General features: G+C 32.7%; 2 protein-coding genes across 4 annotated transcripts; one reads left to right on the top strand and one right to left on the bottom strand.

Moving 5' to 3' along the window:
• Window positions 1-3,249: 3,249 nt before the first annotated feature.
• Window positions 3,250-6,895, top strand: LOC7487869 (protein ANTHESIS POMOTING FACTOR 1). Of its 3 annotated transcripts, XM_002298501.4 has the most exons (10): window positions 3,250-3,418; window positions 3,551-3,651; window positions 3,775-3,884; window positions 3,963-4,029; window positions 4,488-4,587; window positions 4,762-4,878; window positions 4,954-5,091; window positions 5,309-5,390; window positions 5,744-5,793; window positions 6,502-6,895. In XM_002298501.4, the coding sequence occupies exons 1-10, from the start codon at window positions 3,341-3,343 to the stop codon at window positions 6,688-6,690; spliced, it is 1,032 nt and encodes a 343-aa protein (XP_002298537.2). In that variant the 5' UTR covers window positions 3,250-3,340; the 3' UTR covers window positions 6,691-6,895. The 3 variants fall into 3 exon arrangements, with proteins under 3 accessions (XP_002298537.2, XP_052306746.1, XP_052306748.1); XM_052450786.1 differs by having other exon boundaries at window positions 3,775-4,029; XM_052450788.1 differs by lacking the exon at window positions 6,502-6,895 and adding an exon at window positions 6,031-6,455 and having other exon boundaries at window positions 3,775-4,029.
• A 459-nt stretch (window positions 6,896-7,354) lies between these two features.
• LOC7496840 (oleosin Ara h 10.0101) lies at window positions 7,355-8,333 on the bottom strand. Its single transcript, XM_002300013.4, has one exon. The coding sequence runs from the start codon at window positions 8,034-8,036 to the stop codon at window positions 7,587-7,589; it is 450 nt and encodes a 149-aa protein (XP_002300049.4). The 5' UTR covers window positions 8,037-8,333; the 3' UTR covers window positions 7,355-7,586.
• Between the last annotated feature and the right edge of the window lie 4,215 nt (window positions 8,334-12,548).

The following is a 12,548-nucleotide window of genomic DNA, read 5'->3' as shown; positions in this document are numbered from 1 at the left end:
AAAACGTGATTGCAAAAAACATCTTATTTTTTGTTTCACATTTTTTTATAACTTATCATATTTCTAATTCAAAATGTTTTTTATTGACTATTTTATCTTATAAACTTCACCATAATATTAAACATTTTTACTCGAGATCCAATTTACTGCTATTTATTGCAACTATATTCTTATAGAACCTACATCAATTTATTGCAAGTTAATTGTTGTATCTATATGAGATCTATCTCAAGTATTACTTCCAATTGTTCAAAATAAAATTTAATTGGTAAAACTCATCAACCATGACATAAGAATGTAACAAAGACAAAAATCAAACGTGCAAGGATGACATTATTACATAAAATATTTAAAGGACTTTTTAAACATAAAAATTCAAGAATTCAATGACTCTATGCAATAATTAATCTATTATAACTTTCTTAATTTTTATTAGTGAAATCATGCCAACCTCTTATGCACTATCTACCAAAGTAAAAATAGAATCTAAATAAAATTAGGGTGAAAATTGGGTCCTATTAAACAAGGCTAGGTTTCCATCCAATTGAGTTAAAATAGATGAGTGCTTATCATATCACACTCCTAATTATTTAATACAATAATCTAATGATATCCCAAATTTTATATAAGGAATGCTGAATAATTTGTTATAAGAGTACTTGTGCCTTGACAAATATTATAGAGAGCCTAGCATATAATAAAATAAACTAAAAAGGAAAGGGTGAAATCCATAGTGCCAATTATTGTAGCTATAAACTCAATGGTACTATGGATAATAATAGTGAAGTTATGGTTTTGCCTCTCATGACAAAAATATTTGGCCTAGTTGATGAGAATAATAGGATCTTTTATTATTTTATGAACAGTAAAAAATAAGAAATTACCCTTAGAGCAAAAAAAATCCAGAGCTGATGTATATGAGCATTTTTTTCCTTTTCATTTTTAAATGCAAAATGAATTTATTATATTGCCTTTGAAGTCAACAAAAGCTTTAACTTTGGTCTAATGTTATTTTCATCATTTCAATATGTTTTTTTTGTTATTATTAAGTGGGATGAATGTTATTCATTTGTGTTTGAGTAGTGCATGCGACGTCGTCTCTGCACTTGAATGTTGTCTACCCTGTTTGGGAGGCATGTTCGATGTCGTTCGACGACCAAATGGTGGCTTTTAAAGTGGCGTCTGAAGTGTCTCGGCGGCCCCTTCATCCTTGAACAATGTTTGTCATGAACAAATATCTAGTTTTGCGCAGATGACCTTTTTTTTCTTTCTTTTTTCACTCTCCTCCTCACTTTCTATGTCTAGCCCTCTAAATTTTCAAAGTAGCCTCTCAATTTTTTTTTTCTTTGAATATGGTTTATGTTCTTTTGATTTCTAACTATTAGCCTTTTTGTAAAGTTTTGATTTTGTTTTTTAATTTCATCATTCAATTCCAATTGTTATGTGTTGTTTTTTCCAATTTGGTCCTTTTTTTTATTTCTAATTTTTTCCTAACCTTTTTGTGCAATTTTACTAGTTTTCAATCTTATTCCTCAATCCAAATCTATGGTATATTATTGTTTTCAATTTGATCCTTATTATTTTGATTATTTTGTCATTTTATTAAAGTTATTTTTCTTTTCAATTTCACACTTCAATCGAAAGTTTGTAGTTGACATCTAGCTTTTTCTTCTTTTTCTTCTTTTTCTTCTTCTTCTTTGTTTTTAATTTTGATTTTTACCTCTTTTCTTTTAATTGCCATGTTTTTTTATTTTAGATTCTTTTGTATTATTGATTTTTCTCCAATTTCAACCTTTAATATTTAATTTGCTGGGAATTGAGTTTCATGATTTTTTCATGTATGATGCTTCTGATCTAATGACTCGGGTTACAGGTTTGAAAAACGTGAAATATTTTTTTATACTTATTTTGTTTTCCAATTTCATTGTTTAACATTATTTTTAAGAAACTGGTTTTCTTCAATTTATTTTCTATTGGATTATCTTGATCTCATAATATGAGTCACAAGTTTAATAGGTTAACCTGATTGACTTGCCCTTTATTACTCAGGTTATATGTCTATCATGCTAACTTGGGTTGGCTTAGACTGGTTTCCCCCCCTTTTATTCCCCATAATTTTGTCATTTCAAAGGTTTTTCCCTAACTTATTGTGATTGATTTTTTTCTTAAAAAAGATTTTGTTCATTTACTAATTTTGTTTTTGAATTTTTGATTATTACTGTCTATTTTTGATTATTTATTTAAAATAAAATAACTTATTAAATCCAATTGGGCTATAACTCAAGTAGTTGATTTTTCTTCTTTATTTGAAATGAGCTTCCAACAATGAAATGTAATTTTTTATGAGAAAAAAAATCTGCGGAATAACACTGAATCACATCTAGTTCTACACGAGAGTGTTTGGTTTGGAGATAGCTTTGATTTTTTTTTTTGTGGGGTCCCCACAAAAAAACATGTATTTTTAGATTTTAGAAGTGTGGTTTGTGTTTTAAAAAGATTGTATATTTGAAAACAAATCACCACACCTTTCAACCAAACACCCTCTAAACATGAGAAGAAAACCTAACTCCACTTAACAAAAAATACCTCGTTTTCCTCTAATATTATCTAGACCCTGTTTGCGATGAATAATAATTTGTTCAATAACTATTTGTTTTTAATCAATAATATATGGAAACTTGCATGTTTTACCATTTCATGATTATTCAAAATATTTTTATTCTTTAAATTGCCAACTTAGCTCACTAAAAACAATGGAGTCTATTTCATAATCCATATCTATACATGAAAACTTAAAATCCTTATAATTATTTTGATAGACTATCATATCCTTTACATAATATTAACATTATAATCTACTACAATATAAATACATAATTTTATTTCATTCAAATTAAAAACTATCATGAAAAAATTACACCATTAACTAAAAAATAGTTATATTAGATTTGTGATTAAAATTAAATTATAATACCAACTAATATGTATAAGAAAAAAATCTCTTATATTTGCTAAAAAGTATTTGTATATAAAAGAAAAAAATATATTATTTATGTTTTTTTCTCATTTGAAAAACAATAACAAACTTGTAAAGTAAAACAAGAGAAAACCTCTAAAATATATTTTCCAAACTCGCACATATTATGAACAAGAAAAGAGAGTGCTTATATTATATTTTAATTTTTTACTGCAATGCAATTAAAATTTACTTTATAGGGTTAATAATTATATATACGTGTCTTAACCCTGAAGTCTAAACCCCGTTAATTGGCCTCTTTGATCTGGATAATTATTAACCCTATTTCGGCCTAAAACCCTATTCCTTCCTCTGTATCCATCAATGGCTATGACGTCGCTTACAGAACTCGATGATGATACGGTGCGCAGCATGTCTGTTGGAGCTGTTTTCTCCGAATTTGTAAGCTTCACGAACAGAACAAATCCTTTAGCTTAATTTTAATTACTATGCAATTCAATTAATGCAGTTCAGCTCTGTTTACGCTCTTAGTTTGTGTATGTTTTATACTTATTTATTTGTTAATTTATTCAGGGGGGGAAGATTAATTCAATTGATTTTCATCGAAAAGACGATTTGTTAGTTACAGCTAGCGAGGATGATTCGGTTCGCCTTTACGACATTGCAAGTGCCAAGTCTGTTTCCTTTTTCCTTTTTTTCTTTAAGAAGATGAATTGCTTGCTGTTTATATATATATATATATATATATATATATATATATATTATGGGATACTGAGTTTTTTAGAATTGAATTTCAGATTGCTGAAGACTACGTTTCACAAGAAACACGGTGCAGATCGAATATGTTTCACGCACCACCCTAGCTCTGTTATTTGTTCCTCAACATACAATTTAGATTCTACCGGAGGTTTTTTTTTTTACTGTTTTCTTTTGAGTTTTATATATCATTGTTTCATGTATGAGCGAGTGATGGAAAATGTTGCAGAATCATTACGTTATCTATCAATGTATGATAATCGATGTCTTCGCTACTTCAAAGGGCATAAAGAGAGGTATTGGCTCTTCAGTAATGAGCACTGATTTTGGTTTTAATCGCGTTTATTTGCTTGCAAAAACTTTGTTTAGTTATTTATTTATGTGGGAGTTATGGAAGTGAACTCAATAGCATATACCTTTTGGTAACTTGCAAGAATACTTCCAGTTTTATTTGTTTTTCGAGGTAGCTGGAATATTTGAATATGGGCACTACAACTCATAGGTCTCATCTTAAGTCATTTACCATAAGCCAATTCCTTGATGGCAGAAACATTTTGTTTACACGATTCCTTCTCATAATTGGGCGCTTCAGCCTTCTCTTTACATTTCATTGTATCACATTAATGCACAGGCATGTCTTATTTAGGTTAGCTTAGATGGTTAGTGCCTTTTTTATTTTTCCAATGTCTCAAACCAATGTGGCTTCTATCTCATGATGCTGACATGAAAAATTTCACTATATATGATGTTTCAGGGTTGTTTCCCTCTGCATGTCTCCAATCAATGATAGCTTCATGTCTGGTTCTCTTGATCACAGCGTTAGAATATGGGATCTTCGTGTAAATGCCTGCCAGGTTTGCTTCTAATTCAGCATTAAATTTTGATGTGAGGCTCTTTCAATAAATACACAAAATCAGTTTCAAACAGGGTGCATCATAACTAGCAGTCGAGATGACTAATCTAGCATCACAAACAGCTTTTATTTATTCTACATGATTGTGATTTATGCTCACTGTTATAGTTTTCAGGGAATTTTGCGTTTACGTGGTAGACCCACAGTTGCATATGACCAACAAGGTCTTGTCTTTGCTGTGGCAATGGAAGGGGGTGCTATTAAGCTGTTTGATTCACGTTCCTATGACAAGGTTCGTACCTACAAAGCACCAACTTAAGACTTAGCATTTTTATCTGCTGAGTTTGACCTGTATCTCTAATTGCAGGGTCCCTTTGACACCTTTTTAGTTGGTGGAGATACAGCTGAGGTCTGTGATATTAAATTCAGCAATGATGGCAAATCAATGCTATTGACGACCACAAGTAACAACATCTATGTTCTCGATGCATATGGTGGAGAGAAGGTTAGCTTCCTGGGTTGGATACTTAAAGCCTGATTATCTCCTTAAAGCCCACTCAATATCCTGCTGATTTGCTTCTGAATAAGCTTGTGTATTGTTCTGTTTATGTATAATTTGTGGAATAAGTGATTGATCTAAAGTTTCTCAAGAAGCTTGTGCATTGTTCTTTTTATGTATAATGTATGGATTGAGTGATCAATCTAAGGTTTCCCTCATGCAGCGATGTGGGTTCAGTTTGGAACCATCTCCAAATACAAAAATAGAGGCAACTTTTACCCCAGATGGCCAATATGTGGTATCAGGTATCTGATTTTGGTTCTATTTTCCTAAATAAAATGTTGTTAAATTTTATTCATTCCCATTTAATCCACAAAAAAACTAATATGATACAGGATGCTGAATGCCAAAGCTATCAATTTGAGTTTTGAAACTAATGTTAGCCTTTCAAAGTTAAAAGGCATCCATTAATAATCACAATATAAACATTTATGCTAATATCACCTGCTGTGTGTTTTTTTGATGAATAGCAATACAGCCCAAGATGGTTTTTAACTATCATCTAACGTGGCCTAATGAGATGCAAATTTCAACCTAGTCTTTTGATGTTTTCTATTTTGAGTACTAAAATGGTGCTAATGGTTTTTTTCTGTTATAGGCTCAGGAGATGGAACCTTGCATGCCTGGAACATCAACATGCGAAATGAGGTATAGATTATCTCAATATTTTGTCAGATGGAGTTTCTAGATTGCACAGGATGATCATGGCAAAATAAATAAATAAATGGAATTCAATGTAGCTAGGCTAGGCACCCCTTTGACTCTCTTAAGAAAGAGTTCATATAGTGCAAGGATTTAAAAGACATTTGTTTTTTCGTACTTCTTTCCACACATGCAGTGATTGAATTCTGTGTCGACTCCATTTTCTTCCTTTTGGTATACTAGGTCCAGGGATTCTTCAGAATTTTGCCAATATGTCAATGTGGTGGCTGTAGCAAGCAGAGTATATTTGCCTACTGCCTAAGTAGTGTAGATTCCCCCATGCACCCAAGGGGAGTCATTCCGCTAGTTGGATTGATACGCCTGTGGCAAATTTAATATCCTCAATATCCTTTACTTGCATATATATATATATAAAATAAATCAACCTGCACATTTATAAAAGTACTATGGCTGTATTGGCAGTGAAAACAACCTTCTTAGATATTCAATTTTACCTTGTCTATTGTGTTACAAACTTAGGAATTTGGAATTCCATCTTGGGAAACTTTTTCTGTATGATTAAAGCTATCATCAAGTAATTGTTACGAAAATGATAGTCCTCATACTGAATCAATCTATTGGGTTAACCTACAATTTTGTACTAAAAACAGGCTTTGAAGTCAAGATAGCAATACCAATGTGGTTCTTTTGCAGGTATCATGCTGGAACAGTCACATAGGTATCGCATCATGCTTGAAATGGGCTCCTCGTCGTGCCATGTTTGTTGCTGCGTCTACTGTTCTCACGTTTTGGATACCGGACAGCTCAAAATCAACTGTCGAACCTCGTCCCATGGACGTTGAAGGTGCAGCAGCTCCATCTGAAAATGTATCTCAACAATGAATCCTGGTTTCCTCTTTTGTTTAATTTTACAAGGAATCCTAGGTGCTTAGCTTAATCATGTACATTAGGTAGGGAATCACAATAAACCTAATGTACCCTTGTTGGGCCAAAATTTTGGTGTCTGAAGCGGCCTCAGATTTTGTACATAACACTTTATATGTAATGAGTGGATCCTGTGATTTCAACTCGTTCCTTTTCTTTTCTATTTTTTCTTGTGAAAAAAGAGCTTGTTTTACTGAGGAACATGAATAATGGTAAGCATCACACAATTGCTCACTTATACTTCAAGAGTTACTGTCAGAATTAGAAATTTACCTTTTCTCTATACCTTCGAAATTTTATGTTTACCATCATTAATTTTGCAAGAGAACCACCATCCTGGATTCATGTCTTCTTAGACCCGGTTTTTTCCATTAAACCATGTAAAGGCAAGATGCATTTGCATTTATCTTTATTAAAGCAAAACATGGTGGAAATACCATTTATCAGAAAGCATTAGAATCTATGATCGCTGGTAAAATAGTAAGAAACAGAATATATCTGCCCAGGGTTGACAAGTCCTTCCGAATGTAATTTTTGCTTTGCTGTTAGGAAAGCTAGGCAAAATATGAATTGAGATTTCCTGCCCTGTGATCAGAAATCTGAAATTCTGGAGAGAGAGAGAGATTACAAGAGAGAACGCAAGATAACATTGAAATTCAACGATTGAACCCAGAATACAAAACAGTACAGATGCTCACATTCTAAATTAAGGTAGAACTCATAAACCAAACTCATTCTACCTCGCAATAGAGATTCCTTACAACTACATACAACAAAAGTAGCTCTAGAAAACCAGCCCTCGCATACATAACCCTAGAAACCAAACATTATTCTTCACTTGATTTCATTTCATTTCATTTCCCGTCATGTGCCTTCCTCTGGATTTCTTGGCCCACTTCCTTGGTCTTCTGTCCCACATAACCTGCCATGTCTTGCATGCGCCTCTTTGCCTGGTCAAGACTGTCCGGCATGGTCTGGGTAGCCTCCTGGATGTACCTACCAACCCAGGAGAGCGACCAGGACCCTGTCAGTCCGAAAGCCCCAGATGCCAAAAATGAGGTCACAGCTAACCCGATTACAAGGGCAGCTGGGATCAGAACGGGGCTGAACAGGATAAAAAGAGGGGTGGTTACAGCTAGACCGATCAGGGTGCCAACTAGGGTTATACCTGCAAGTGCAAGAAGCCCACCACCTACAGGTAGCATTGTGAGCACAGCCAGGGCTTTAGAGGCTGATGGCCCTTGCTGTTGTTGACCCTTCAAGCCATGCACTTGCACTTGGTGCGGCTGCATACGATCAGCCATTGGTGATGATAACACAACTTCGAGGAAAATGAAGATATATATGGGATAACGAGACCACACAGAGAGAGAAGGACAGGAGGTAAGGAGGAGAGATGGGGTGGTGGTGTTGTTTTAAAGAGGAGACGGAAGTGCGGTATGGCGACACGTTGAAGGGCGAGATGGTGAGTAAGGGCTTTGCATGGGAAACAAGTTTCAGAGCCTATGTTGGGAAAATAACCAAAAAGGAGAACTGAAAATGTAAAATGAAAATGAGGTGGCTTATTGAGAGGGGATCTCTGTTGCCACTAAGCCGTTGCAGCTCGGTGAAATTTGTAGGGTTGTGCATTATACATGGAAATAAGTGGGTTTTTGGCCTGGAACCGAAGATGGTTGTTACCTTCAGAACGATTCTACTCAGTTTATATAATTTGCATCAATTCAGATCAAGTCTCTCTAGCTACTCTTATGATCATGTTAAAAAATCAATTGATATGGTGGTCCTCTCAGTCAAGCAAACTACACATGCTAAATAAATATGGTAAGATGAATTAGAATGATAGTTAGAATGTTACACATATCTAGTTTACAATCTAATTAGAATTGCATCCTAACTCTTTTGGGAAATAGACAAAAGTTCATAATGACAGATTTAAATATTTTTAACTCAAACCTCTTGACTTAGCCCATCCTTTTGAATCCACTTTGATTTAGATCTTACAATAAACTCAATAGAAACTTATAATAGATCCTTTGATGTCGTAGCCATGATCACATCACATGTACACAATCTCAAATGGTATTTTCTAATAGCACTATGTTTGAAACTGTTGTAAACAAATTCCACCTCAGCCAATGTAACATTCCACTGTTTAAGTTTGTGTTTATAAATGCTACGAATTAGATTGTCCAAAGTTCTATTTAGAGACTCTATTTGAGCATTAGTTTATGGATGGATAGTACTACTAAAATTTAATGAGGAATTAAATACTCCACAAAGTGAGCCAAAAGAGACCAATGAACTTGGTATCTCTATTAGATATATGAGGGATTTTAAAACACTATGCAACCTCACTATCTCTTTGAAAAATAGCCTAGCCACATTGATTGCATCTGTAGTCATCTTTAAATATCTATCCACAATAACAAAAATATAATATATACCTCATTGAGTTCATGAAAGACCTAACACGAAATCGATTAAAATATCTTCTCAATTATGTTCAGGTATAGGTATGGGCATGTATAAACCAGTGTTTTGAGATTGATCCTTAGCTGTTTGACAAGTAAAACAATGTTGAACAAATATGTTTGTATCACATTTGAGATGAGGCCAATATTACTTATCCTCCGAAGTTGACATTGTTTTGTCTCTTCCTCCATGACCCTTTAATCTACCACTATGTAAGTCTTGAATCACTTTCTTATATAGGGATGTACAAGGGATATACAATTGATTACGTTTCATTAAGTAATCATCTTGTATATAAAAATCTTAACTAGCTCGACCATTAGAACACTTCTCTCATATCTTTTAAAAATCAGCATCTTCATCGTACAACTTCTTTAGACATTTAAAAACCAAAATCTTAATGTAGAAAATGATTAGAAGGGAAACTCGCCTGCTCAATATATCAACCACTTTGTTTTGAACTCTAGCCTTGTGCTTCAGACTAAAACTGAACTTCTAAAGAAATGTATTAACTATCATTTGACTATTCAATCCACCTAGCTATCATATCCGTACTAACTTTATTTTGACCATTTCACAGACTTTAGAGCTTTATAATTTGAATATAAGATAAAATCTAAATATGATGGTATCCACTCCTCAAGCTAATTTTTGAAATGATTGTTGCACTGTATAACTGATCTAGCATGACATTTAATCATCAAATTGGAAACCTGTATCCCAAATCAATTTTGTTGATGCGAACGAGGGTTAAAAATAATATCATCTTGGAAAATTAAAGTCATCACCTAATAATTAAAGAAATCTAGGGATCCTAAAATATGCATTGCTTTCAAAGATTCAGGTAAGGGATTAATTATACTTAAATGAAGAACAACTTCACCCTTGCAACATCCTTTCTTATGAAAGGTTACCTTTACTATATGTTTTCTCTTAAATTTGTTTTTTTGATTGCCATTAATTATCTTATTTTTTATTTTCAATTTATTTATGAAAGATTTGATGTTGGTTCTTGACACGTCATCTTGACTACTAAAATTCCACTTCGATCATAGAAATGAAAAAAAAAAATCTATTTTCCTTTTGTTTTTTGAAAAAGATTGAATATTTATCCTAAAAGAAAAGACTTATTGGAATAACCTAAATTAAACATGTATGTATTTTTTTTTATTTTAAAGTTAACGCCCCATACCTTAGAATCTTTTTTTTTTTTTAAATAGCTTGAAATCTGTTTCTGATCGGGTGAAACTACAAGTATAAGAAGATGTTGATAACTTTTACTCTTTTTACTTAATTTTTTGAGACAATTACCTCCCCTTCAATGTGTGTCCCTAAAAGAAAAATGGTATCATGCATTCAATTTTTGTGTTTTATTTTTTTGTTTACCATGCAATATATTTCTACTGTCAACCTATGGAAACTCAAGATAAAACCACAACTATGTTTCTTTTTTTAGGAGATTCATTAAGGCTATTTCGGTCTAACATTAAAAAAAAGAACATAAGTCAATTTCTAGAGAAACTCGGCCACTTATCACTACATAATCCCTTTTTTGATTAAGTTTTGAGTTGTCTAACAGTGCATCTTTCAAATCGTTACTGCAAAGCACCTGTAAAGGAATAAATTATTGGGGCCACTCTTTTTTGGTTTAAAAAGAAAAAGAGAAAAGCAAAGAAAACAACATCATAGACTTCTTGCAGATCAAAGAGGAATACTCTCCTTATGGATTTTTGTATATGTCAATTTATTGTGATTTATTACAACAATATGAAACTAAATGACTATATAACAAATCTTATTGTAAATTTACTTTCCAAACCTTATTAACCCGAATACATGTTGTCCCTGTACCAAAATCTCTTTATTTCTTGACTTATCTTAAAGATCATTTTTTTGGTTTCCCGTAAAGCCAACATTAAAGAAAGTTTAAACTAATAAAGTTAAGGCACACGTTTTTAGTTTTATACACATACACTTATATGTTAAGAAGCAAAGTAAAACTGGAATTCCAAGTAAAACTTTATATAGAAATTGTAAAGATACATCAATGTACAAAGATATTTGAACTTGGCTCCACAAAAATCTTACTCCTAGAATGAACTAGATTTTGTAGAAAAGAAACAAAAAAACTATGCTACTGCCTTTGCGATGTGTGTTACTTTCGTTATAGCCATGCCTTCTTGCTCTTATTGAGTGTGTTTGTAGGTTCCTCTTTCCTCCTGTTTGCCCTTCTCCATAGTTTTTCTAGTTTTCCTTTTTTTTTTTTCTGCCCTTTCTTTCCTCCTGTTTGCCCTTTTCCATAGTTTTTCTAGTTTTCCTTTTCTTTTCTGCCATTTCTTTCCTCCATTTTGCTTCCTCTATTTTTTTTTCTTTTATAGGAGGTTCTTAGTCTCTTTCAAAAAGGAAAGAAAATCACTGCCTTTATTAGCATCCAATATTTAGAGATAATGTTGTAAACCAATTTAGTTATTGACCATTGATTGCTCTTTGCTTGCTTTGTAGAGATAAGATCAAATTTCAAAAGCTAAATCTTGCATCAAAATGGAAAGGATAGTTACTGGTCTTGGAGGAAGGGTGATTGAGTAAGCATGTTTGACATGAAATATTTAGAGGATTCTGATAGTTAAAGCTTGATTTCTCGTATCATAATTGTAGCCAACATATCAGAGAACATGTTCTTAGCTTGATTCGTGGAGATAAGATCAAATTTTGAAAGCTAAATCATGGATAAAAATGGAAATGATGGCTGTTGGTCTTAGAGGGAGGTTGATTAAGTGAGCATGTTTGGCATGAAATCTATAGTGGATTATGAGAGTTAAGGCCTAGTTTCTTGTACCATGATTATACCCAACATGTGAGAGAACATGTTTCTTTTGCTTTTGTGTCATCAAAAGAATCATTTAGGATTAAAATTAAGCCATAATAGTGCACGAGACTCAGTCGTTTATGCCTCTCTTTTTTTCCTAGAAATTTGCAAATGCCATGAATAAAATGACGTCGTTTTTTTCCCTACGTTCATCAACATGTTTTTCTCTCTTTAAGTAAAATACATCGTTTCACTTAAAGTGAAATGACGTCATTTTTGCTTCTTTAGCATAAGTAGGTTTTTTCTAATTCAATCAAGCCAAACTTCAGCAGAGTCCCTTCATTTCAGCGCCTTTTTCTCCTTGATCCCTGGTCTTTTAATTTTTTTATTTTGGGTCAATTTCTATCCTTTTTATTTAATTTCACCCCTGACTGAGTTACCTTAGGCCTTTGATTTCTTCAAGGATTCCATTTCAGTCATTGGTTCTTTAATTTTCTATTTTTAAGCCAAGTTGACTTCTAACTTTAATTTTTTTTTC

This window comes from Populus trichocarpa, chromosome 1 (genome assembly GCF_000002775.5).
Source record: "Populus trichocarpa isolate Nisqually-1 chromosome 1, P.trichocarpa_v4.1, whole genome shotgun sequence".
Classification (NCBI taxonomy): domain Eukaryota; kingdom Viridiplantae; phylum Streptophyta; class Magnoliopsida; order Malpighiales; family Salicaceae; genus Populus; species Populus trichocarpa.
The sequence above is the reverse complement of the archived record's forward strand: the minus strand, read 5'-3'. Positions and strand labels throughout refer to the sequence as shown.

What these genes read in the sequence shown, in the direction of transcription:
- LOC7487869 (XM_052450786.1), top strand. Translation starts at nt 3,341, where the DNA reads ATGGCTATGACGTCGCTTACAGAACTCGATGATGATACGGTGCGCAGC. An exon ending in ATTCACGTTCCTATGACAAG is followed by an intron (nt 4,879 to 4,953) that starts GTTCGTACCTAC and finishes CTCTAATTGCAG; the next exon opens with GGTCCCTTTGACACCTTTTT. An exon ending in ACATCAACATGCGAAATGAG is followed by an intron (nt 5,794 to 6,501) that starts GTATAGATTATC and finishes GTTCTTTTGCAG; the next exon opens with GTATCATGCTGGAACAGTCA.
- LOC7496840 (XM_002300013.4), bottom strand. Translation starts at nt 8,036, where the DNA reads ATGGCTGATCGTATGCAGCCGCACCAAGTGCAAGTGCATGGCTTGAAG.